The sequence below is a fragment of the Manis pentadactyla genome, chromosome 2 (genome assembly GCF_030020395.1).
Source record: "Manis pentadactyla isolate mManPen7 chromosome 2, mManPen7.hap1, whole genome shotgun sequence".
NCBI lineage: Eukaryota > Metazoa > Chordata > Mammalia > Pholidota > Manidae > Manis > Manis pentadactyla.
In genome coordinates, this window is record NC_080020.1 from 168,649,661 (window position 1) to 168,672,676 (window position 23,016).

A 23,016-nucleotide genomic window follows, 5' to 3' on the forward strand; every position below is an offset into this window, starting at 1 on the left:
ATACGGTAGTTCTATTTTTAACTTTTTTAAAGGAACATCCCTGCTTTTTGCCATAATAGCTGTACCAGTTTACATTCCCACCAGGAGTGCACAGGGGTTCTCTTTTCTCCACATCCTGGCCAACTCTTGTTACTTTATCTTTGTGATAATATCCATCCTAGCAGATGGGAGGTGGTATCTCATTATGGTTCTGATTTACATCTCCCTGACATCCTTTGTACTCTTCACGCTGTAATTTAACTGGAACCCCTGAAGAGCTATAATTCTTGTACTTTTAATACAAAGTAATGGACTTTTAATAAAAATGTATTAAAATACATAAATGTACCTTTTATACAAATTCATGGAAATCTAGTTTTATATTAAGAAAAAAATGAATTAAATGTAACCCTTTACTCTAAAAGTTATTTTTATATGGCTATTTTTATCCCTAAAAGGAAAATAACAACTTTTAAGAGATACAAATAAAGAATAATAAAGTGTATTATTGTGATGTAAAGTCAGCCAAGCATGACAAAAAAAAAGTCAAAACATTATAATTTCTAACAGGAAAAAACTAGGGCAAAGCTATATATCTAAGCAATAAAAAAACTGGTTAAGCAATATCGTCAAAGACCAATCCAATGTAACGACATTCAGCCATGAAAAGTTATATAGAAGAGTATTTAATAGCATAGGTAGCTATTCATGATATCAAGCAGTTTTTTTTTTAACCTCAATAATCTTAAGATTTTACCTAGGAAGCTAATTAAGATAAATCAACATTTCAGGTAGTTACTTTATTTCTTATTATCTTCTCAGTGAATAGTTTTAAAATCTCAACTTTTCTAAAATGTGTATGCATTTATATGATGATGAAAGCAAAGAAAAACACACAAGATGATAACACTCTGTGTATATTTTTCCATAAATTCAGTTTCCATTGTGAGATTTTTTCCTTTTCTTTTCTCATGGTATTTCTCTAAAAATGGCAGTTTTCTTATAACTAATTAAAGAGAATAATTAGACTTTTCTATTCACGTTCTGTTCTGTTTAACTTGATTAAATTCGCTTTAATGTTGGTGATTATTGTTAATGATCATGAGTGAGTGATTTCCAAAAATCTGGCTTGTTTCTTTCTAGGAAATTTATTTCCTATTAACTTCTCATAGTGCCAAGGCTAATTAATGTATATATTAAAATGATGGCTGAATAACTGCATCCTTCAAGAACCCAACTAGGGGCCAGGGATTCTATTAACCTTCAAGGAATATGATCACGGACATAAGGATTTTGATGCCCATCTACTTGTAAAACATTTTTAAAAGGAGCTTTTTCTTATAGAAAATAAAGATTGGTTTAGGTCATAGAATGTGTATGTAGATAACACTGCATTTGCTCTTTTGAGCTATAGGTTAACTCATCAGCCTGTGTTCATTTATCTTCCACTATACATATATATGTATGGTTAGTTTGTCTACAAAAAAGAAAGCATTTGATCATTCTTTGATAGAATCACCTGTGACACAATGTGAACTTCTCTCTCTCAGTTGCTAAAGGACAGTAATACAGGTATCAGATTTGTGAAAATTTGATGAGTCTCATGCTGCTTTTGGACCTCATTTATCTTAAATGTATACTGGAAATCACTTGGCATTTATTCTCCTAGTAGGAAAAATGTATGGAGCATTTTCTACATGCCAAACACTAAGAGGTTCCCGGCATTAATTAATTCATTTGTTTCTTACTGCTGCTTCTGGCACTTTAAAAAAAATGGAAAACCCATTCCTTTTTTAAACATTAAATTTAAAATTTAACCATGATTTTCAGCTTTCTTCAAAATTTTGTCTCCTCTTTTTTCCCCACAAAAATATTTAGCTAAGAACTATATGACTTATTGGTTAGCACTTCCTGTCATCTCCTTAGTCCTTTTTCAAGAAAGATGAATGGATGGAAAGGAGGTAAGGGCAATCTCCACAGGCAAAGCGTATGAGGAAAAATATTCAGTAGCCTCAATATGGGGCTAGTGTGCAAGCACAGAATGCTCCCATGCTATCACGAACAGGAGCTGTGCTGAGTAGAAGCTTGTCAAGATGCTCACCATGTAAACCAGCCTCTGCCTGCAGATGGAACCTCACTCCATTCACTCCATTCTTCACTCCATGAGTTTCTTGCTTCTTGGGGAATTTTAGTATAGGAAATGAAAAGAGGTTTGCAGCCAGGCAACAAAAACCATTCCCGAAGTGGTTAGCAGTGAAGTTATTGCTTCTTAGGGGTGTGAGAAGTGGGAGCAGATTTCACTTACACACTTTCCAATTTTCAGCTTTATCTATTGACATGTCTTTTAAAATGTTGGCAAAAAAATATGAGAAAACTTGTTTACAGTCTTGATTTTGTGGGTAGAAAAGGAAATGTGAATTACAAAATAAGGCAGGAGGTAAAAATAAAACATCTTGAAATCAAAATTAACCTTCAAAATGTAAGCAAACAGAAATAAATACATGATTTGGAGCCAAAAACATTAACCAACAAACTTGGCTTCAATTATCCAAACTCAAATTGTAAAACACCCTTGTTTCAAAGTATCATTTTTCACAAAAAGTAAACAGATATGACTATTTTAAAAATTAAGATTCTGTAGGGACAAAGAAACAATTTTTTAAATCCGCTAAGGAACTCACAAGTGGGAAAAGTAAGACACCAAAATTGGTAAGCCACAATTATTTGGAGTTACATTTATTTACAATATCTGATATTCTGCAAGTGGGGCTATACCTAAGATAAAATGAAAATAATAAATATTTCAAAACTTGATAATACTTCCAAATGGAATCAGGATCTGTCAGTAGATCTTAAGGTCTTACCTGCAAGATCTCCATGTCAGATACCACCTATATAACCTCATCTGGTTGCTGAGATTACCAGATAAGGGGTGAAGGCAGGGTCTGCAAACAGCATTGCAAAAAACCCATTTCCCAATCTGTATGTGATCATCTAGGCTTCAAGCAGCATGGTTTCAGCATCCCTTTCTCTACTTCACTGGGGACTCTGCCTTACATGCTCATACAATACAGACTATTTACAAGTCTAGAATAGCACAGCAAGTAATGATACCAAGCTGCTATGTCTTCTGTGCCAAGAACAAATCCACAGTCTACAGATTGTGGCTGAATCCTATATTCTGAAACTGAAGATATTTTTCCATATGTGTTTCTGTCACTTAACTTGGTGATATCATGTTGTTTATTTTCAATTGCAAAAGTTTTTATGTTTTTTTTCTTTTTAAGAAAAGGTGAAATCATGGGGAGGGTAATATGGTAATAATGGGAAGGCTCACTAGTTCCAAAAGGTGTATGTCCTTCCTGAGAAAATGAAGTAGAACACTTTCTTGAGAAAAGAAAGGAATACTCGGGGAGCTGGTTCTCATTCTGCAGGACACAGATTAAATGCCATACACATGTAATGAGAAACTTGGTAGTATTATTCACTGATAGAGATTCATAAACAGAAACATTAGGAAGGGTTCAAAAAATTAACAGAGTTTAAAAACATGTGTGGGCAATGAATTAACCAATGCACTAATCTGAAATGCCTTAAATCACTAAACTATTAAAAGTCCACCTGGTTAGAAATACACAAGGGCAATTCCATGATTTCTTAAATGACAGAAAAGAGAATGGTATTCAAGCTTTTACTGTTAGGAATTTTAGTTGATAAAGGATTTCAGAATAATGTATAGTTAATTAAAATACTATAAATTGGGCATTAAAGTTTAATCACTCCTTCCTGTAGTTTTCATGGATGTGCTTAATTTGCTATGCAAACCTGAAAACATTAATATATGTCTTCTGGAAATAGGTCAATATCCAGTAACCATTCAGTATGCCAAAATTGATTATGATTCTATATGAATAGCTAGTAATTAAAGAAAAGAACTTGCTATTAGTATACAAAGGTGCAATTTATTTTCATGTTATAGAATAATATGGCATGAATTGTAAACTGTAAATCCATTTTGATAATTTGCCTTCCCCATCCTAAAGGTTTTGAACTTAACCCCTTTCAACCAGATTGCAATAGATATAGAATTACAAATTTTCACTTACTTAAAAACAATTCAACATGTTCCCAGTGTTTAAAATGGAGGACTATTCATTCAGAAGAACCAAAAAAAAATGCTAAATGGCAAAAAAAAGAGGCCTCTGGGAAAAGAAAAACTATTATAAATTCTTTTGAAATATAAAGTCTAAATCTCTGAGCATGAATATAAAAAAAAAAAGTGAAAGAAAATGTCAAATGTACTTGTCTTACTGATCTCCCACAAGCACACAAAAAGTCAAAACAAAACATTTATAAAGGCCAAAACATATAAAGGCTTAAAACATGAAAGCTGTCATCACAGCTAGTATACTTTAAGCTACTATATTGTGTAAATCACCAGATTTACAAGAGATAGTTACCTTATCTTTAGGAGAAATCCACATAGTAAATCTAGGCAAAGTTGATTTGGGTTATTGTCTAAGTGATTTTATTTTCATTTGAAGAACTCTGCTTTAGGGCAGGCATGGCAAAGGGACAGAAGTGTGACCCTGTTGGTCTCTTGGTCTTCCCTCAGAACACTTCCTGAGATTCCTTCATGAATATAAAAAGAGTTACAAGCTGAGGTCTAGGCTCTTTCCTCCATCTCCTCCAAATGTTCTCCGGAGGATAACATTTTCCTTGAGAGGCAGCCACTCTGTGACCATGAAGATAAGCCTAGGCAAATGAGAGACGTGAAGTCACCTTCATTTGAGTTTTCTGTTATTTCAGCCAAAAATACTCACTAACATGACAATGGAAACTGTTCAGTGCTCTTCAACCCTGGTGACCTTGCTTATCCACTATGGTGAAAGCACCACTCAGATGAAAACTGAATTTATAGTTTAAAGAAGCAAACTACACTGATAAACATTTCTGGAGATGACTAGATATTAGAAAAAAAGAGAGAAATAAAAGAAAAGTGCCTTTGGCAATGTGGCTTCAGTAGAGAGCCTTTTGAATGCAAATTTTCTAGCACCAGAAATGCTGTATGATCATTCCTTTGACTTCTCTACACCTTTAAAAAAATAATAAAATAACAAACATTACAAAGGGCTCCTAAAATAGAAAACCATCACTCAAGGGCATACATCAGAGAATGCATTCCCGGTAATCGTGCCCCATATAGCACAAGCAGGTAAAATCTATGTCTTTCTGGCTAAGACAGAGTTGCCTTTTATTGTTTCCTTCTTCCAGACCAGTTTTTAGTTTGGGCCATCATTATATGTCAAGTTTCAAAGAAGATAAACCATGCCCTCCTCTCATTTACAGTTTACCCTCTGCATGATTCTTTCGGGTACATAATAATTCTTCACAAATCTTCTAAAACTTTTTACCACCTTTTTCACTTACTCTTTACTAACAACTTTAATTTTTTATTGTTTCTCTCAAATGCTCTGATATCCCTTAACAAGGCTTAAATCTTAACCATTCCACTTTCTTCTCCCACATTAATTTTTATTTCTCCTCTCAGGTCTATTTGAAATTGCTACCCAATTTTTTTCATATGTGATTTTGTTTCCTCATCACCAAAAATGATCTTCAGGATAGTTCCCCACAAGTCTGAGGGTGACTAAAAATATGAGGTTATCTTGTGTCCTTTTTCCTCTGAGTTGCTAACCCTGTAATGTACCAGGAGCCTTTTAAAATGCTAGTATAGGTATCTCAGACCACATCATGCCATGGTGCAAAACAAGCCCTCCTGTTTCTGATTACTGGATGTCGGGATTGTTCTAAGTTGATTTTTGCTCCCCAAACAGCTGAAGAATTATCAAATTGTGTGGCATTTTAATTATGTGCTAAGATGACAGAACTGGGAAGCTGGACATCTCTAATGCAATGCAGGCTGGAAAAAGATATACAATCTGTCTACCTCTGTCTCAGGAGAGTATCAGCCCCCAAGAGAAGGGGAGGGTCATGTTCCTGTCGCTTGTGTTGATGACAGACAATGAGAATTCTTTTGAGTTTCCTCAATTGATACCCAGGTACAAAAACTAAATCTCAAAGTGGGAAACTGAAGTAACAGAATTTAGAAGCATGACATTAATTACAGGGATGGCCACTCCACACATTCCAGAAAGTACCTACTACAGAGTTCACTCAGATTGCTAAGCCACCCATATTTATGGTATCTTAGACCTAGGATACGTAAGGAATAATTCTGCTTCAAATAGGAAGAAACTAAAGAATAACATGTGGGAAACAGATTCTCATTTTACATTAAAAACCTGAGTCACTTCCTAAAAGTCACAAGTTTGTCAGCAGAGTATAAATAAAGACCTGCTGGAGTACACACCTCTCATGGAGCACGGCTCTGGAGCTTTCTGTGCCCTACCTGATGATACTCTCCAATTTACAGACCATGTTTTATACCCAACTCATCAGCTTATATACACAAGTATGTTTCATTAAAAAAGGAATCTCCCATGAATTCTAGTATCTTCCTATGGCTGTTTATGAAATATCACATGGAATTATAATGGGAAGAAAGGCTTATGTTTTGGGAAAACTGGAGCAGCACTGGTCATCCAGATCTGGATTACATTGAGAACTCATGCTTACAGACGGGGTTCTAAAATACACTGAGTTATAAGACATATCTGTACAGAGGAAAAGCAGATTAAATAGAATGTGGCATGAACAAACAGTAGGAACGGGGGGATCACACAGACCTTAATAAAGGTTTTTGGTTTTTCCCCCCAAAAAATGGAGTTATAATTCCAATCCACAGTAACGATTTCAAGAATAAAGCATCTAAACTACTCATCCTAAACTGTGATAAAATAATGTTGGTGTTCAAAAAGATAAGGACCACTAAACCATCAGAGAACACTAGAGAAAATATAGTCCTAAAATCCTTCCTTTTCTAAATCCAGGCCTAGAGCAGATGTCCACCTCCATCAATACAACATAGTGCCTATTTTTTCTGGAAATTTATTCATGTGAAGGATAAAGTTTGGAAACCATTTAAAAATATACAAGCCACCAAAATATTCTGAAATTTTTAATAATAGAGTGAGAGTCATTTTTACCATGCTTCGATAAGTCGGCTAACAGGATTTTTATCTCATCTCTTTATGAAATTCCCCTTGGGATGGAAACAGACTTGAGAAGTTTCAGTCAACACTGTAAATTGTGAGTTCATGTTAAATAAGCCATTGAAAACTGCAGCTTAGAATGAAATTGCATCTCAGCCATTACCACAGGGCTCCACAGTATATTGACAATAATAGCTATATTTGTAATACCATCATATTCAAGGAAGTTATACATTTACTTTTTAAATTTAACTAATATACTGTACGATATCTTTAAAAAGTCCAGTATGTTTTTATGCTTACTTTCACTTTTCTAAGCCCAGATAATAACAGCAACAATTACTAATACTCTTAGTATTGATAATACCAAGATAATATGACAACAATTATCAATACAATTATCAATAAAGCACAAAACTACTAGCAAATGATCGACCAGTAGAAATGACATTCTCCTGTGTCCACTAGTTTTTTTAAATGTACATTTAAAGGAAAGTATAAACTAATACATAATCACAATTGAGTTGCTCAAAAAACTGTATCTTTGCTCTGCTCTGCCTAGCTTGGAGTTTTGCCTTAGTGATGAGAGAGCAAGAGAAAAGGAGAGAAAGAGTCTCATTGAGGGGGGCATTTATGGTGTTAGCAAGGAGATCATTCTTCTAGTCATGCAACAGAAATTTACCAAGTCACCTCTGCATTCCAAGCCAAGACAAGAATATACAGAGAACGGAATTGGTGGTCTTATGAGTAATAAAGGCAACACATACAAACATACATGCACACTAAAACACACACACACACACACTTAAGACCAGGAGTTATAACACTGCAGGATGATACATGATGACAGATACAGGATGCTCTGGGCACAGAGTGGAGACCAAGCCCAGTTTTGTGGGTGTCAAAAGAGCTGAAGGAAGCAGCATCTGAGATAAGAACTGAAGGATACATAAATACCAGATAGTCTAAGGGAAATGAAAGAGAGAAGAACTTCCAAGCACATGTGAAATGAGACACCACAGAGTTGAAGATAGTGAAAGAAGTTCTCTCTGGATTTAGGGTAGAAATTGAGGTAAAAGTAACAAAAAAGGAAGCAAAAAGATAGACAAACGAGGTACAGTCTTGTAGAAAAATGAATGCTTATTTTAAAGTGAAGTGGTCAAAATTGCTCTAGGAAAACAGTTCTGGACAATCTCTGCTGCTTCTTTCCTCCACTGGTAACATAATTCACTTGACATACTGAATCTAGTATTACCTTATAATTTAATTTTTAGCAATGAAATCAATTGGTTCAGAGATGAAATAATAATTGGAACAAATATTTTTAGTATATGTGTGTCTCAGATATTACATGGGACATGCTCAGATTTATACTGCACAATCATTTGTTGTATATCTGAAATTAAAATTTACCTGGGTGTCCTGAATTTTTATTTATTAAGTCCAGCAACCATGGTCAGGAGACAGGCAGGGGAGGACTTATCTGGACTGTCAACTAAGTGGCACAGAGTGATAATGGCTGTTTAGGGTACCTATATTCCTATGCCAGATTGAATAATAGGAAGTACATAATGTTTTGAGAAATTTTAATGAGGAATAGTTTGTCCAACATTATATTTAAAGTCATAAATCTCTTTGAATATTGGTGATTGAAAAAGTTTAACTGAACATAAGGTCAAGAAAAATTATTTTTCTGAAGAAAATATTAAGATTATAGGCAATGTAAAAAGACATTAATTTTCTCTACATGTCCATATAGAAGTATCCATACACAATATACATACTATGTATTTGTATACTATGCCTTTTATTATGAAGATAGAATATTTCAGATTTCCACATATGAAAACATTACCACAGTTTGGTCACTATATATCAAAACATCGATACACTTAAAAAAAACTAATGAGAACTTTAATTCAGAAAATCGTATAACAACAAACAATTGTTATAATTGCCAACATCCTCATAAAACAACAACTGCAACATATAATTACTTTTTGCTACTAACTAATTTTGGAAGAATGAGGCAGGCAAAAAGGAAATACACAAACTTGACTATTTTAAGAAGTGTTTATTTACTCATTTAAGTAATATTTGTCAAACCTTGTATATGTCCACGGTACTGGGAATATATGTGTGTGAATTAGACTGATATGATCTCTATCCTCATGGAATTTTCTACATAAAGAAGGAGTCAGACTAGGGAGGATGGTGGGAAGAGAGGGATATGGGGGAGCGGGGGAGAAAGTGGGCACCATGATTAGCATGTATAATGGGGGTGGGAGGTCACAAGGAGGGCTGTACAACACAGAGAAGACAAGTAGTGATTCTACAGCATCTTACTACGCTGATGGACAGTGACTGTAATGGGGTATGTGGGAGGGGCATGGTGATGGGGGGAGTCTAGTAAACATAATGTTCCTCAGGCAATTGTAGATTAATGATACCAAAAGAAAAAAAAAAGGGGGTCAGACACATACACAGAAATAAACACATAAAGCAATTACAAATAGTGATAAGTGATCGGAGAAAGAAACAGATAAAGCATGCAGAAGGTGGGGCAGAGGACTTGGATTCTTTAAAAAAAAAAAAAGAGTAGTCAGGAAACTCTTATTGACATAGATAAATGATAAATAGGAGCTAAAAAATGCAAGGGGGCTAGTGACAGCACTAAAAGGGCAGCATCATCCTATGCAGGAGAAGAATATGCAAAGGCCCTGAGGGAGAACTCAGTTCATCCAAGAAACTGAAAGAAGGGCTCTGCGGCTTGCGCATGGTGCTTAGAGGGCCACTGGTACTAGATGATTGACCACAGCAGCGGTCAAATCAGGGCATGTTGAGGAGTTTAAGTAATATTCTAAAAAACATTGAAAACAATTGCATGGCCTTAAGCAGGAGAATATGATCAAATTATACATTGTTTTCAATGATTATTCCGAATGCTATTGAGAGAATGTATAGGAAGTGAGCAAAGTGGGGTTGGTGGAAGTGACTGCTTTGGTGTGACTGGGTTTAGGACGAATACTTCAGCAGCCGAGTTGGAGAAAGGTAGGCAGATTGAGAAAAGAGAAACCAAGGATTCTTGGGTATGAAAATGGGGTGAGGTGAAAAGATGGGCTTGAAGATATACCTTTGAGTGCTGTCAGCATGTTGATAACATTTAAGGCCATAGGGATGGGTAGAATCACCTGGGGAGAAAATTCAGAAGACAGAAAAGAGGGGTCCCAACTCCAAGCCCTGAGGGAGAATATATAAAACCAAGGAAGCAAAGCCTGGAAAGGCACAGCCATGAAGCTGAGATACCCAAGTTCCAGAGAGACTGTTATGTCAGGTGGAAAGCATGTAAGATTTTCCATGATTTTCCCCACCCTTTCTTCCTTCTTAATTGTGTGAAAACATAACATACCTCTGTACCTTCAACAGGATGACAAGCAACAGAGAAACAGGTGTCTTGGCATGACCCAATCCTTTATCTCAGATCTCTGACAAGCTTTAAAAGTTGCTAATTGAGGGCTTCCTGAGTAAACGCAATTATGTCACTTTGCAGGTATTCTCGTGCTCAATGTAACAGATTTTTTTGGCTGCCAGTACAGATAAGATTCCTGTGTCGTCCAAAATAGTTATGAACAATTTTGTTAGCTAACCTCCCACAATGTCTCATTTGAAATTTTTGAATTAGTATGCATAAGGCTTTAATTGTCCTGTTTCAAGCACATAAAAAAATAATCATTATTCTTCTCTGACATTAATGTTTAAATTTAGTTTTAAATTTCATTTTTCCCCACTTAAAGTACTTGCTCAGTGTTCATTGAAATGGAAAGTGTAAGATGGAACATACTTTTAAGGTTTGCTTTTGCTGCCAAACAGAATAAAAGAAAGAGTCGTTGCTAAGTTTGGGTATTTACATGCAGTAACCATGTGAAAGGGAAAATGGGTTTTCAGTTGAACTTAGTCATTTGAATGTTAAGGAATTTGTTTAGTCATGGTTGCATGTGAGCAAATAGCTGGTTTGGGTAAGAATTTGATGATGCAAACAAGATATGGTACTAAATCCTAACTGTAAGAATGCATTCAGTTCTCTTCTGCTTGTTCCTTTTGCTCTGTTTTAATGCTGGGAGTTCACCTCTATCCACAGTCTCCCACTTGTTCCTGTATTCTCTTCCCACTGCACTCTATACAATCTTGGGTTGATGTACTAGCAAATCATCATTTCAGTACTTTCAGTCTGTTTTTCCCTTAGGAGCTGTAGACCTACTCAGTCTCATTCCCCTTAGGCCTATTATTTGTGATCTAAGTCTCTTTTTTTTTTTCTTTAATCTATGAAATGGAGAAAATAATATTGACTTTACCAAGTTGATGGAAGGAGTAATGGAGATGCCTGGAAATAACTATAACAGTATCAGGCACCTAGTAACTACTCAAGAAACATTAGGATTGGTGGCCGGTGCCACACAAACAGAGAGAAATTCCGACTAAGACCAGAGCTGTAAGGACTGTCCAGAGCACAGACAAGGCTCTAATGAAACTAATTTAGAAAACTGAGTCCAACAGCTGGACCACCCCCATGGGCAAGCCCAAAAGCAACACAAGTGAAAAAAAAACTGATTGGTGAGCTGGGCCTCAGTAAAATGTTACAGAAAATCTCCAGCCCCCCTTTACCACTAAGAACAAGAATTAATACACTGAGGTTAGTATGTAGAACAGTCATTGCACAGCACCTAGGAATTCTGTTTTATCCTCCACTAATTTCTTCTATTAGCATTCGTAAAATAATCTCTGTGTTTAAACTAGAAATTATGGAAAGTAAATATGATGGGAGAGCCATTGTTAATATACTTAGTTTATATTCCAAAATCCTGTCCTACTAGCTAAGTTTCCTTGTCCTAGGCTAATGAGCAGGGAACAGAGGTAGATCTTGCCTTTCAACTGTGGGTATATTTACACTAAACAAAGGTGAAATGAAGCCATGGAGTACTCAGTACTTGTGATTTTAAATAGCTGGTCCTAAAGGTGAGGAGAGAATGTATTAATCATGTGGAACATGGTGGTAAGTGTTTCCCAAACAAAAGACCCAGAGCTAGAGCTGTCAGCACCACACTGACATCATACCCAGATCTAATTTCAGCAAAACGACATCCATCAGATTAATGATAATTTCAGGTTTTTGTTTTTGATACTTATTTTGTAAGTTTTTTTAATGAATAAACACATGTGCATACATAATTCCACATTTATAGTACTTTAGGCCCACTCTAGGATTTGTTTTGTTTTGTTTTGTTTTGTTTTGTTTTGTTTAAAAGGGCTCCATACACATTACTCAAGTTTTAAAACCATGGCCAACACAGCTGGCCATGTAACAAAAAGAACATCGCTCCCATCTGGTGGCAGACATCAAAATCAGATCATAATCCCAAAACAGAAATTCATCTAACTCCACACTATATGCTAGTCAATTAAACTCCTATTCAGAAGTAGCAAACATAATAACTGCTAAGCAATCTACCATATGACCTCAATTTGAAGAAGTACCTTCAACATAATAACTATATGTAGCTACTGTAAAAAAAAATGCAAATTGAGAAATGTTAATATGAGAGGATGAAACAGTATTTGTAAAACAATAAAAAATGTTTAATACTCTTTCAATTAAATATTAACATATATGATAACTAAATCCCTAAATCACAACCTCATTACTTAGAGTCAAATCCTGTTCTTAATACATGTTGTTTTTTTCTTTAACAAGGAAAGACACAGTAGTTTCAAATAAAGTTACAGCATTGAAGGTAGTTCTTTTTACCCATAGAAATTTCTCTTAAAGACTTAAATGGAACCATTTTTCCAGGCAAGAAAAACATCATCTAAAAAGTAAAATGAGAATTGGAGTGAAGATAATTAAACAATAAAAATGGTTAAAAGACTTAGAAACTGGTTAACCATGCTATATATAAAATTGATAGAATAAGGAAACAAGCTTAAATGACATCATTTGCATTAGCACATCCTTTTTGTACCATTTCAATCCTTGAACAAAGATGCATTAACAACTTATTGTAACACTGTAGTATCACCATGGATACCATCCAAATATATTAATCTTTGAATCTTATAAATAAATCATGAATCAAGGTCGTTCCCAGTACATTCTCCAGAGAGATGGTACAATGAGACCTCATTTTATCTTTTGATTCTTTTGGTAAATTTAAATTCAAATATAAAATTCTATTTTGTAAACTGTGCAAGAGAGTATATGGTATATCATAAAGAAGGACATATCAACTTAATTCTCATAAGTTACTTCATTTCTGAGTGTCAGTTTATTTCTGGAATCATTTTCAGCTCTAAATCCCCTCATTTTAAATCTAAATCTCCCGATTCCCTGATTAACTTATTTAAGAAGCATTAAATCCTTTGGTGCATTTAATTACTGTTGTGAGTCACACACAGATGACTCCTTTTATAAGGACTTAATAATAATTGGGGGAATCAAATATTTTCTAATATAAAATTGATTTTTAAATTTCAAAACACTATTTTTGAGTATATGAAGTTCTGATTATGTAGCTTTTGAGATAACTATTGTAAAAATTGTAAAAGACCTAACTATAAAAGTCACTAGAGCCTAATAAGCTAATAGGGCCCTATGGACATTATGCAAAATAATACTAGAAATGATTAAAGTGAGTTCTTCTTAGAGGTTCCTTCCCCATCAGGCCAATTTAGAAGAGCTCATTAAATGTCAACAGTACTCTTTTATCAAATGCTTAGTGTTATTCTCAAATTGCAGATTCATCTTCCTATAAGGAAACTAGGAACAAAATTCCACCAAATTCCATTTTATCCTATTGTGATAGCCTGAGCCTCCTTAGCTTACTGGAATGGTGAAGGTTGAACTCCCAGTAACAGAGGTTCCCTCTTAGTTATCTTTGATAAAATGCAATATGCAAATCATAATTTTTCTTAATCTGCATTCAAATTTTTTTCTACAAAAGATATCCAATGAATCCCTACTTTATACCTGCACCCTTTTTCTAGTAACGGGACAAGTATTACTATCAAGAAATGAAGAACACAGAATTAAGAGCAAACCTGCGCTACTACAAGAACAGTGCCAGATACTTCATTAATCACTATATGCCACCTTATGTATCCCTTCCATAATCCTATGAGATACAAATTATTATTATCTATAAATGACATTTGAGGAGAGGTGAAGTAACCTATGCAAGGAATCAACATAAAAACTGGACTCAATCAAATTTCTTAGACCCCAAAGCCTGTGCATATAAACTCTCTACTTGAATGGTGTGAAAATAATTACCAAATTGCACATTAAAAATAAAAAACTAAAAAATTTATATGCATTTCATATAGGAAAAATACTTGGTCTTAGAGTTTTGTTTTCAATTACAATAAGAATTTTTTCCTGTTTTGGTTCCTACCAAAATGATTTTGAATAAATGAGAAAAATATTTATTTCTATATGCTTATTGTACATCTAGCCACCTAATCCCAGTCTCATAGTAATTTTAATTTGTATGCAGTTATATCATAAAAAGAGGATTTTATCTTATTGCCATGTTTACATGGTGCATCCCTTTATTTTAAAACTTTGATCCTGTTCCTATTCAGAATTGTTATTAGAAATGATCACACAATTCTATCAAATGCCTTTTTAGTGTCTAATGTCATAATCTATTGAGCTACTCAATATTTTTGTTTCCTGTTAGTAGGATATCATTATCTCCTTTAAAAAATTATTTTTTTCTTCTATATATGCTGATCTTTTGATATACTGCTGGATGGGACTATATTTTATGTAGTTTCTTTTTTTTGCATTTATAGTCAGAAACAAGAGAGAATCATTTCCCTTTTTTTAAAAAAAATTATTTTAAAGTATCTTGAATTTTTAATATTAAAGTTATGACTCTTCAAAATATGATTTTGGAATTGCCTATATTTTTCTATCATTGAAAATGATAGTTTAAATAACACTGTCAATCAGTTATTTCAAAGCCTGATATTATTCAGTTTTTGCATCCATATGTTCTTCTTCATTTTGATAACAGATCTTTAAATAAACTTCCTACACACACACACACACACACACACACACACACATATATATATATATATATATGGCTTATTTCAGTTTTCTACTTCCTCTTGGATAAATTTTCCTAGGAGCTTAATCCCTTTCTTCAGGTTTTCACGTTTCATTGGTACAGAGCTAGACAGATAGTCTACTATGCTTCTTTTAATCTCTTGTTCCTGGAGTTAATTCGGCTTCCCCATTCATAACCTTGTAGATTATTTCTCTATATATTTTCCATAACTTGTGCATTGAGAGATCTTTATTTCAAAGAAGAATCAAATTTGGAATTTATTTAACCATTTTCACTTTTGTATTCTATTTTAGTGATTCCAGCTTTCATTATTAAACATTGTTTTCCTAGTCTCTTTTGATGTTTTTTTTCTAATTGCTTAAGATAAGCCCTTAGTTTATATTTACCTTTTTTAAATTATAGTTAACATTTAACATTATCATTTTTTTTCACATTTAAAGTTAAAATCCTGTACTGAACACAGCTTTTACTGAGCATATATATTTGTCAGGAAGAGATCACCTTTTTCATTCACTTGCATAGAGATTGCAATTACCCTTTGGTTCTATGAGTTACCTAAGAGTGTTTATTATTTTCCTAATTTTTTTTAATTGCATAATAACATTGCCTAATTAAACTATTTTAGTTTCCTAACAAAGTTCAGTATCACAGAATGTGGCCTCTTAAAAATCTTTAGGTTTTTAAATTTATAAAAAATCAGGCATCTTTTTCAAGGACTAACTTCCCTAAGATGAACATTTTCTCATTTGAAATTTGTTAATTTCCATAATGTAAAAATTCTCCAAAAGGAATCTTGCCATTTCAACACTGTAAGATAAATATGTCATCTCATATATATTATGATTGAGATGAGATGAAGTTTTATTGGATATTTTAAATACCTATCAACAGTAAATTCCTAATGTCATTTTTCTTACAACAGAATGAATTTTACTGAGAACCCCTTAACTTCTGGCATTGACGTCATCTCTTACGTATCCTTATCAGAAACCATTGGACAGCCGTAGGCATACTGTGTCACTGAATATTACCCTGTCCTTTATTAGATTCCTCAAGTTGTGTGTGTACACAATAGAAATGGGCCTTGGTTTCCTTTTCTCTCTCAGTTCCACCTCTTGCTTTAAATGTAGAGCATGGAGGTTGTATCTAATATTTTCTTCTCTCTCTTTTCTCATTCATATGGTCTCCAAAGATCAACAACCACATCAGTCCTGTTATTAAGGTTTCATTCCAGGAGAGAGTATGGTTAGTCTTGACAGCACAGCTGAGATATCACAGGTAATAATACACTGAGAGGCCTGTCTTTAAAAATCATATTAGTTAGTCACTGTGTGAAATTAAGCAAGAGTTTTAAGCATTCGTCTGCATTAAGTGAACAATATGAATGAGACACTTTACTGTTCTTCATTTTAATAACTATGTTGAATACATTGCATTTACCTAATGGAAGGATTTTAGATAACTGGACTAAAAGACATATGGACAATTTTTAAGTGCAATCTCAGATGTGCAGTACTTTAGATAAGCCAAATACAAGAGTAAATATATGAAAATTTTAAGAAATAAATCTCATGTATGATGTTGCATTTGCCCATGCAGATTCACCTAGATCCTTCATTGATTTATGCAGTATTGGTTTATGACTAGCATGGACCTGAATATATATCCACCAAAAAATAGAAAAATGGAAACTACATTTAATCAACATGTACTTTATACTAGGCACTATGTTTTAATTAATGTGTTTCATTTAATCTCTATGACTAGAATTAAATATATATATATAATGCTAAGTAAAAATTCCAGTGCTAGGAAAAGGCCACACTGCTTTTAATGGGGCTGACACAACTACATTCTAGACCAAATCCCTATATTATGACTCTAAGATATCTCCTAAGCCAGTATTTCTCAAGCTATCTACAATAAAAGGCCATATTTTTACTATTTCAGTAGTTAACAAACCAAAGCTTTAGTTAAATACAACAAAATGAATAATTTAAAAAAAGATTTAAAAAAATGCAAGTCCAAATTTTATTATCAGATTAAGCAAACATAAAATTACACTGTAAAACTGCCATAAAAATATCAAAGCACTTACTCTCAATTTCTGTACTTATTGCAGACCAGTAAGTAACAACTCATGGAGCAGCCTTAGCCCACAACCACAATCTGAGTAGCCAACATACTCACAAACTAAGAGCTTATCAGTATTAGGTGTTTCTTGAAGAAATTTTTATAGATAGAGTAAGAACAATGACCAAATGGGAAATGCACATAAATCTAATGAAATGCTTCAACAGTTACATACAAAGATGTTTACTTGCTAATCCCTAGAACTGGTGACTGTTACCTGATATGGAAAAAGGAACTTTGAGAATGTGATTAGGATAATGATCTCAAGATGGAGACGTGAAATATCTAGTTGGTCTCGATGTAATAGCCACTGGCTTTAAAGGTGGAGGGAAGCACTGCGAAGGAGAGTGCAGGGACCACTCTATCTGCCGGGAAGGGAAAGGAACTTCCTCCTTAAGGAGCACAACCCTGCCAACACCTTGATTTTAGGACTTCTGACCCATGAAGTATATGCTCATAAATTTGTATTGTTTTAAGCTACCAAGGTTGTGGTAATTTGTTAGAGTAGCATTTGGAAACACACAGAATTTGGTTCTGGGATGTAGGATGCTGTTATAACAAATAGTTAAAACTGTGGAAGTGGTTTTGGAATTAATAGTGAGCAGAAACTGGGAAATTTTTAAGGAGCATGACAGAAAAAGCCTAGATGCCCTTAAATAGACTGTTAGCAGAGATACGGATATTGAAGCCCCTGCTGGAAAGGACTCAGAAGGAAGTGAAGGGCATGGCAGAGAAGGCCGAAACTGTCTTTGAGAATATCTAAATCATTATAAACAGATTGTCAGTAGAAATATAGATGTTAAAGGAGACACTGGTGAAAGTTTAGAAGGGAATGAGGAACAAGTTATTGGAAACTGAAGGAAGAGGAATCTCGGTTACAGAGTGACAGAAAACTTAACTGAAATGTTTCCTACAATTATGTGGAAATCAGAATTATAAGTGATAAATTTGGATATTTAGCCAAAGAAATTTCCACACAAAGGGTTGAAGGAATGGCCTGGTTTCTATTTCCTGTTTAAAGTAAAATGTAACCAGAAAGAAATAAATTGAGGGAAGAACTGTTCAACTAAAATGGGCCAGAACTTGACAATGTGGAAGATTCTTTGGCTATGTGGCTTGCAAAAGGCACTAAAATTACAAGACTCACTTTTTAGGAAAGCATGCTAGAAAGAGAAAGCTGGTTGTGCTCCTGGATAACCTTTGGCTAGTGTTTTGGGAGTATTAAAAGTTCAGAGCATTCAGTCACACAGAGGGCTTCTTGAAGTTATTAGACATGTGACTCAGATTCCCTCAGCCATTTCAGCAGACACCAAAAATGGAGATGCAATTTGCCAGAAAAGATCTGGGAAGTAGCTTATTTTCTAACAGAGTAAATCCCAGAGACATATAGGGGAGAACAACAAATTGCTTAAGAATGTTATATCAGTAGAAACACTGCCAGTTGGACTGAGAGAGAGATAGAGAGAGAGAGAGAGAAAGAGAGAGAGAAAGGAGAAAAAATTTTAAGGCTATATTGGGCTCTCAAATTCTACAGATAGGAAATGGGCTGATAAAAATACTCAGCTGAAAATATGTGCTACCCTTCATTAAAAATGAGTAACGATTCTTAGGGTGGAGAACCACACTCGGAAGGCAGAGCCTGAAGCCCCAGAAGATTATTCCCAGTCTTTGAAATCTAATGGCATTTGCCTAGTTGGACGTACTTCTACATTGCTTGAGACTAGTAACCGCTTTTTTCTTCTACTCTCTCCTTTATTAAATGGGAATACCATAACTATTATATTTTGCTTGCCCCACCAATGTGTTTTGGAAGCATATGATTTATTTTCTAGTTTCACAGGTACACAGATGGAGAAGAATTTTGCTTGAGTACAGATTATAACCAGAACCTTACCCACATCCAACTTAGAGGATTCAGAGGGTGAGATTTGGAATTTCTAAGCTGGTGACATTTAGATGAGGTTTTGAGCTTGAGATAATGCAATGGGCTGAAACTTTGGGGAATCAGGGGATGTTGTGAATGTGTTTTGTATGAGGGAGGATGTGAATTTGGGAGGACAGTGCAGAGGGCAGACAATAGTAACCTGAACAATGACCCCCATATATGACATGCTCTAATAGCTGGAAACTGTGAATATGTTACCTTAAGTGGAAAAAGAGGTCAGAGCTAGAGAGAGATTTGAAGATGCTACATTGCTGGCTTTGAGAATGGAGGAAGGGGCTAAAGAAGGCAAAAGCCCTCAAGAAGATCAAAATGGAAAGGGAAAGTATCTCCGGCTAGAGCCTTTAGAAGCAACACAGCTCTGTCAACAGCTTGACTTCAGGACTTCAGACCTCCAGAGCCATTAGGTAAAAATTTGTGATGCTTTAAGCAACTAAGGTTATGATAATTTGTTACAAAAGCTATAGCAAACCAATATGAAGGGCCTCTGGTTAATTTGGTGTAACATTTCTCTACAAATACACCATAAAAATCTTGAATTTTCACATTCCTTGAATTTGAGTTAATATAGCAAAAAAATATGCTTCACAAGATACTAAAAATTAACTTATAGAAGTTAAAATCCTAAGGATATATTTTTCTGTTGATAGTCATCTTGTAGAAATGTGAGAGAACTGTGAGAACACAGAAAGAGAACATTTCATCATTCCAACATGATGAATTCTCCCTTGTAAACGAAAGGAAAAGTAATTCAATAAATATTCTTTGCTCTTAAATAGTCAGTGCAATCCTTCCTAACTGTGCATTAGCATCTGAAAGTGAGCTAGGAATGGTTTATTTAGACTTTGAATTCATTACTGCAAACGAGAGGGCCCTTCACCAAGGCCCTCTCTTTAATTATCTCATCAACTTAATTTCAAACATCACACCAAGAGGTATTTAAAAAGCACCTCAAATATCTTATTGGGCAATAAAATTGTCCACAGTTCAGGCAGCAATATATACTCAGGAGTCAGCATGATGGCATGATATTCCTTCATAGGGATTTTTCAGTTCTTTGGAGAGTCACAATACAATCACAATAGGAATATACACATGTAACAAAGTATTTCAAAGCATCCCTTACCTGTGTAACAAGTGGCTCCAAAAGTCTCTCCACTGTTAGTGTCCGGATTTCCAAACTTTTGGGGTCCCATTTTAAGATGATAGGTGAAGTTGCAGAAGTCATGCTCCCTATAGAAACACAAATGATCAGTCATAAATAATGATCGAGGAAATCATCTGTTACGTTGGGAGTTCAAAATGAATAAATCATTGAAAGTTAGAACATATCACAAGTATGTGTCTGTTAGAGATGGGGCAATCAGCACCGGAACTGTGGGATGTGGTGCTGATGGCATGAGGTCAAACACTGAGGACTCCTAAAGGCATCTTATACATTAGGCAAATCTTGGGGTCCAACTGACACTGAAATATTTCACTTGCTCAATATTTAGGAAACAGGTCCAAGGGAGTTGGACCTTGCCCTTGAGTACCTATGGTTTCAAGGAAGAGGCAGCTGAGACAGGCAGCAGGATGCCACAGTGTGACCCACGCGGCAACCAGAGAACAGAGACAGGGCTCTGGAAGAACTAGGAAAGGGGTCAGTCTGGGGAGACCAGACCAACGACGACATTTGGGAAGCACAATGAATCCAACAGGATCACCAGATGAGGGACCCCATGTCATAACAAAAGGCTACCTTGTTTTCATCACATGAGAAGCGACCACTGAGGGTATTATACTCCCTGTGGCAGCTGGTTTCATTCTCTTACATAGGAAATATATTTTACAAGCTGAGTGGTGGTGGTTCTGAAAATAGCCTGCTGCTATTTACATGCTCTCTGATTACCCACTGCATTTACATTCATGTGCCATACAATTAGGGTCTGATAAGGTTATTTATTTCATTCTAAAGCAATCTTCTCCTACCTAAGAATCACTGATGTAGAGGCAGCAGCCTCCCACATATCAAGCACAAAATATGGTCCTGGCCTCAATAGAATAAATTATACATTCCACCAGGGGCGTGTTTCTCACCAAGAAATTGACTGCTCTTTGCCGAATATATCTCGACAAGTAACCACTGGACAAGCAACCTTACATTGTACAAACTGAATCTGAATCATTGGCTTTAATACCACCATAAATCAAACTGTTCACAGCTGTTCTCTCCTTTTGAATAAATGTCCCCACTCAATTCCCTCCTTATAAATCAATGTATGTGACTATTTCTATTAGAATTAACACTACACACAACTATCACAGCAGGCGCATACTTCTTTACTGCCCTGCTATAGTTAATCCCTTTGCAAACAGACCCAACGAATTGCTTCATAAGAAAAGAAAAAGAAAACAAGGCAAAGACAGCATGCTGGTATTTTACCTCTCTCCAAATGCCATGTTTAAAATAAACTAGCATAGCAGCCCAACCATATAGACCAATTTAGATGTAGGCTGCTTCACAACAATCAGCTGGCACTGCCATGCTGCCTGTCCTCCAAAAACCTAAAAACACTGTACACATTTCCCATTCACACCACCATCTGCCAGAAAGCAGCTCCAACACGCATAGAATTCTGCTGCTGGGCAGCATACCTTCTCATGCTCTGAAAGGATGAAGATGCCAGATGCTTCCTATATATACACGATACCAGTGTCCTTATAGAAGCCAGATCTAACTAAGTGATCTCGGTCCAGTATTTATGACACAGGTATTTCAAGTTTCTGGAGAAGTTCTCCTGAAACCTTTTTCAGACTCTGGTGGGATAATAATGCCATAATAATCATGATGCATAAGACAGTCCCATTGGCAAGCTGGGTAACTATTAGTGAGGTCATTTTACACTATAGTGAAAGGTTCTGGGGGAGACTGTGGTGAGAACTGCCATTAGTACATGAGAATGCTTGTGCATAGGCACTGGTGGACCAACAAAGTCACAGAGAATTTTTTTATGGGTAATCCAATGTATACTGTAAAGAGATGACACTCAAAAATGCACCAGTGAGAAATAAAAGTGCTGGGGCACTTACATCAGAGACACTAGTATGCATCAAGGGAGACAGAGAACAAAGCCTGCAAGCCAATGGTGAGCCGAGCCGCAGTCAGACAGGGACTTGAGTCTTGAAGGTCACAGGGACCTTATAAACCTACAAATGAAAGGGCAAGAGCTGCTGGGCAAGTCACTTGACTTAACTTATTCCTTTGGTCATCAATCCTCTCAGCCTCTTCTTGTGACACAGGGAAAATTCAGTAACAAGAGACAAGGAAAGGTTATATGGCATACATTTGTTGAAGGAAAAAAATCTAGGAATATAAACTTGAAATGTTCTTTCCTTAGCCATGTAGCTTTTGACAAGGTTTAGACTAAAATTAGGAATTCTGTCCCTATGCCCTATTTACACAGCTTGGTTTAATGCCCAAGTTCCCAAGTAACAAAGGTGTGGGGGTGGGGCTATAAAATCTCTATCTCTAAGCGCAGGATGTTGATATCTAAGATTTCCATTCAACTGCCTCTGAGGAGCATTCTAGCTTCAAATTAGCCATTGAACATGAGGTAGAGGAAGGCAAGAGGCTCCTTTGGCTGTAATACTTGAGCTGGTGTACTCTTTGCAACCCATTCTTTCTAGAAGGATTTGCACCCTGCCATTTTGGGTACACCTGACTGCTTTTTAGTCT

At 35.4% G+C, this 23,016-nt stretch overlaps 1 protein-coding gene across 5 annotated transcripts in view; it reads right to left on the reverse strand.

Moving 5' to 3' along the window:
- CTNNA2 (catenin alpha 2) overlaps window positions 1-23,016 on the reverse strand; it is a 1,127,693-nt gene that overhangs the window by 962,144 nt on the left and 142,533 nt on the right. For all 5 annotated transcript variants that reach the window (XM_036931099.2, XM_036931097.2, XM_057497052.1 and 2 more), the window contains one exon: window positions 20,425-20,531. In XM_036931099.2, the coding sequence (XP_036786994.2) occupies window positions 20,425-20,526 (102 nt within the window). In that variant the 5' untranslated portion in view covers window positions 20,527-20,531. The remainder of the gene's footprint in view (window positions 1-20,424; window positions 20,532-23,016) is intronic.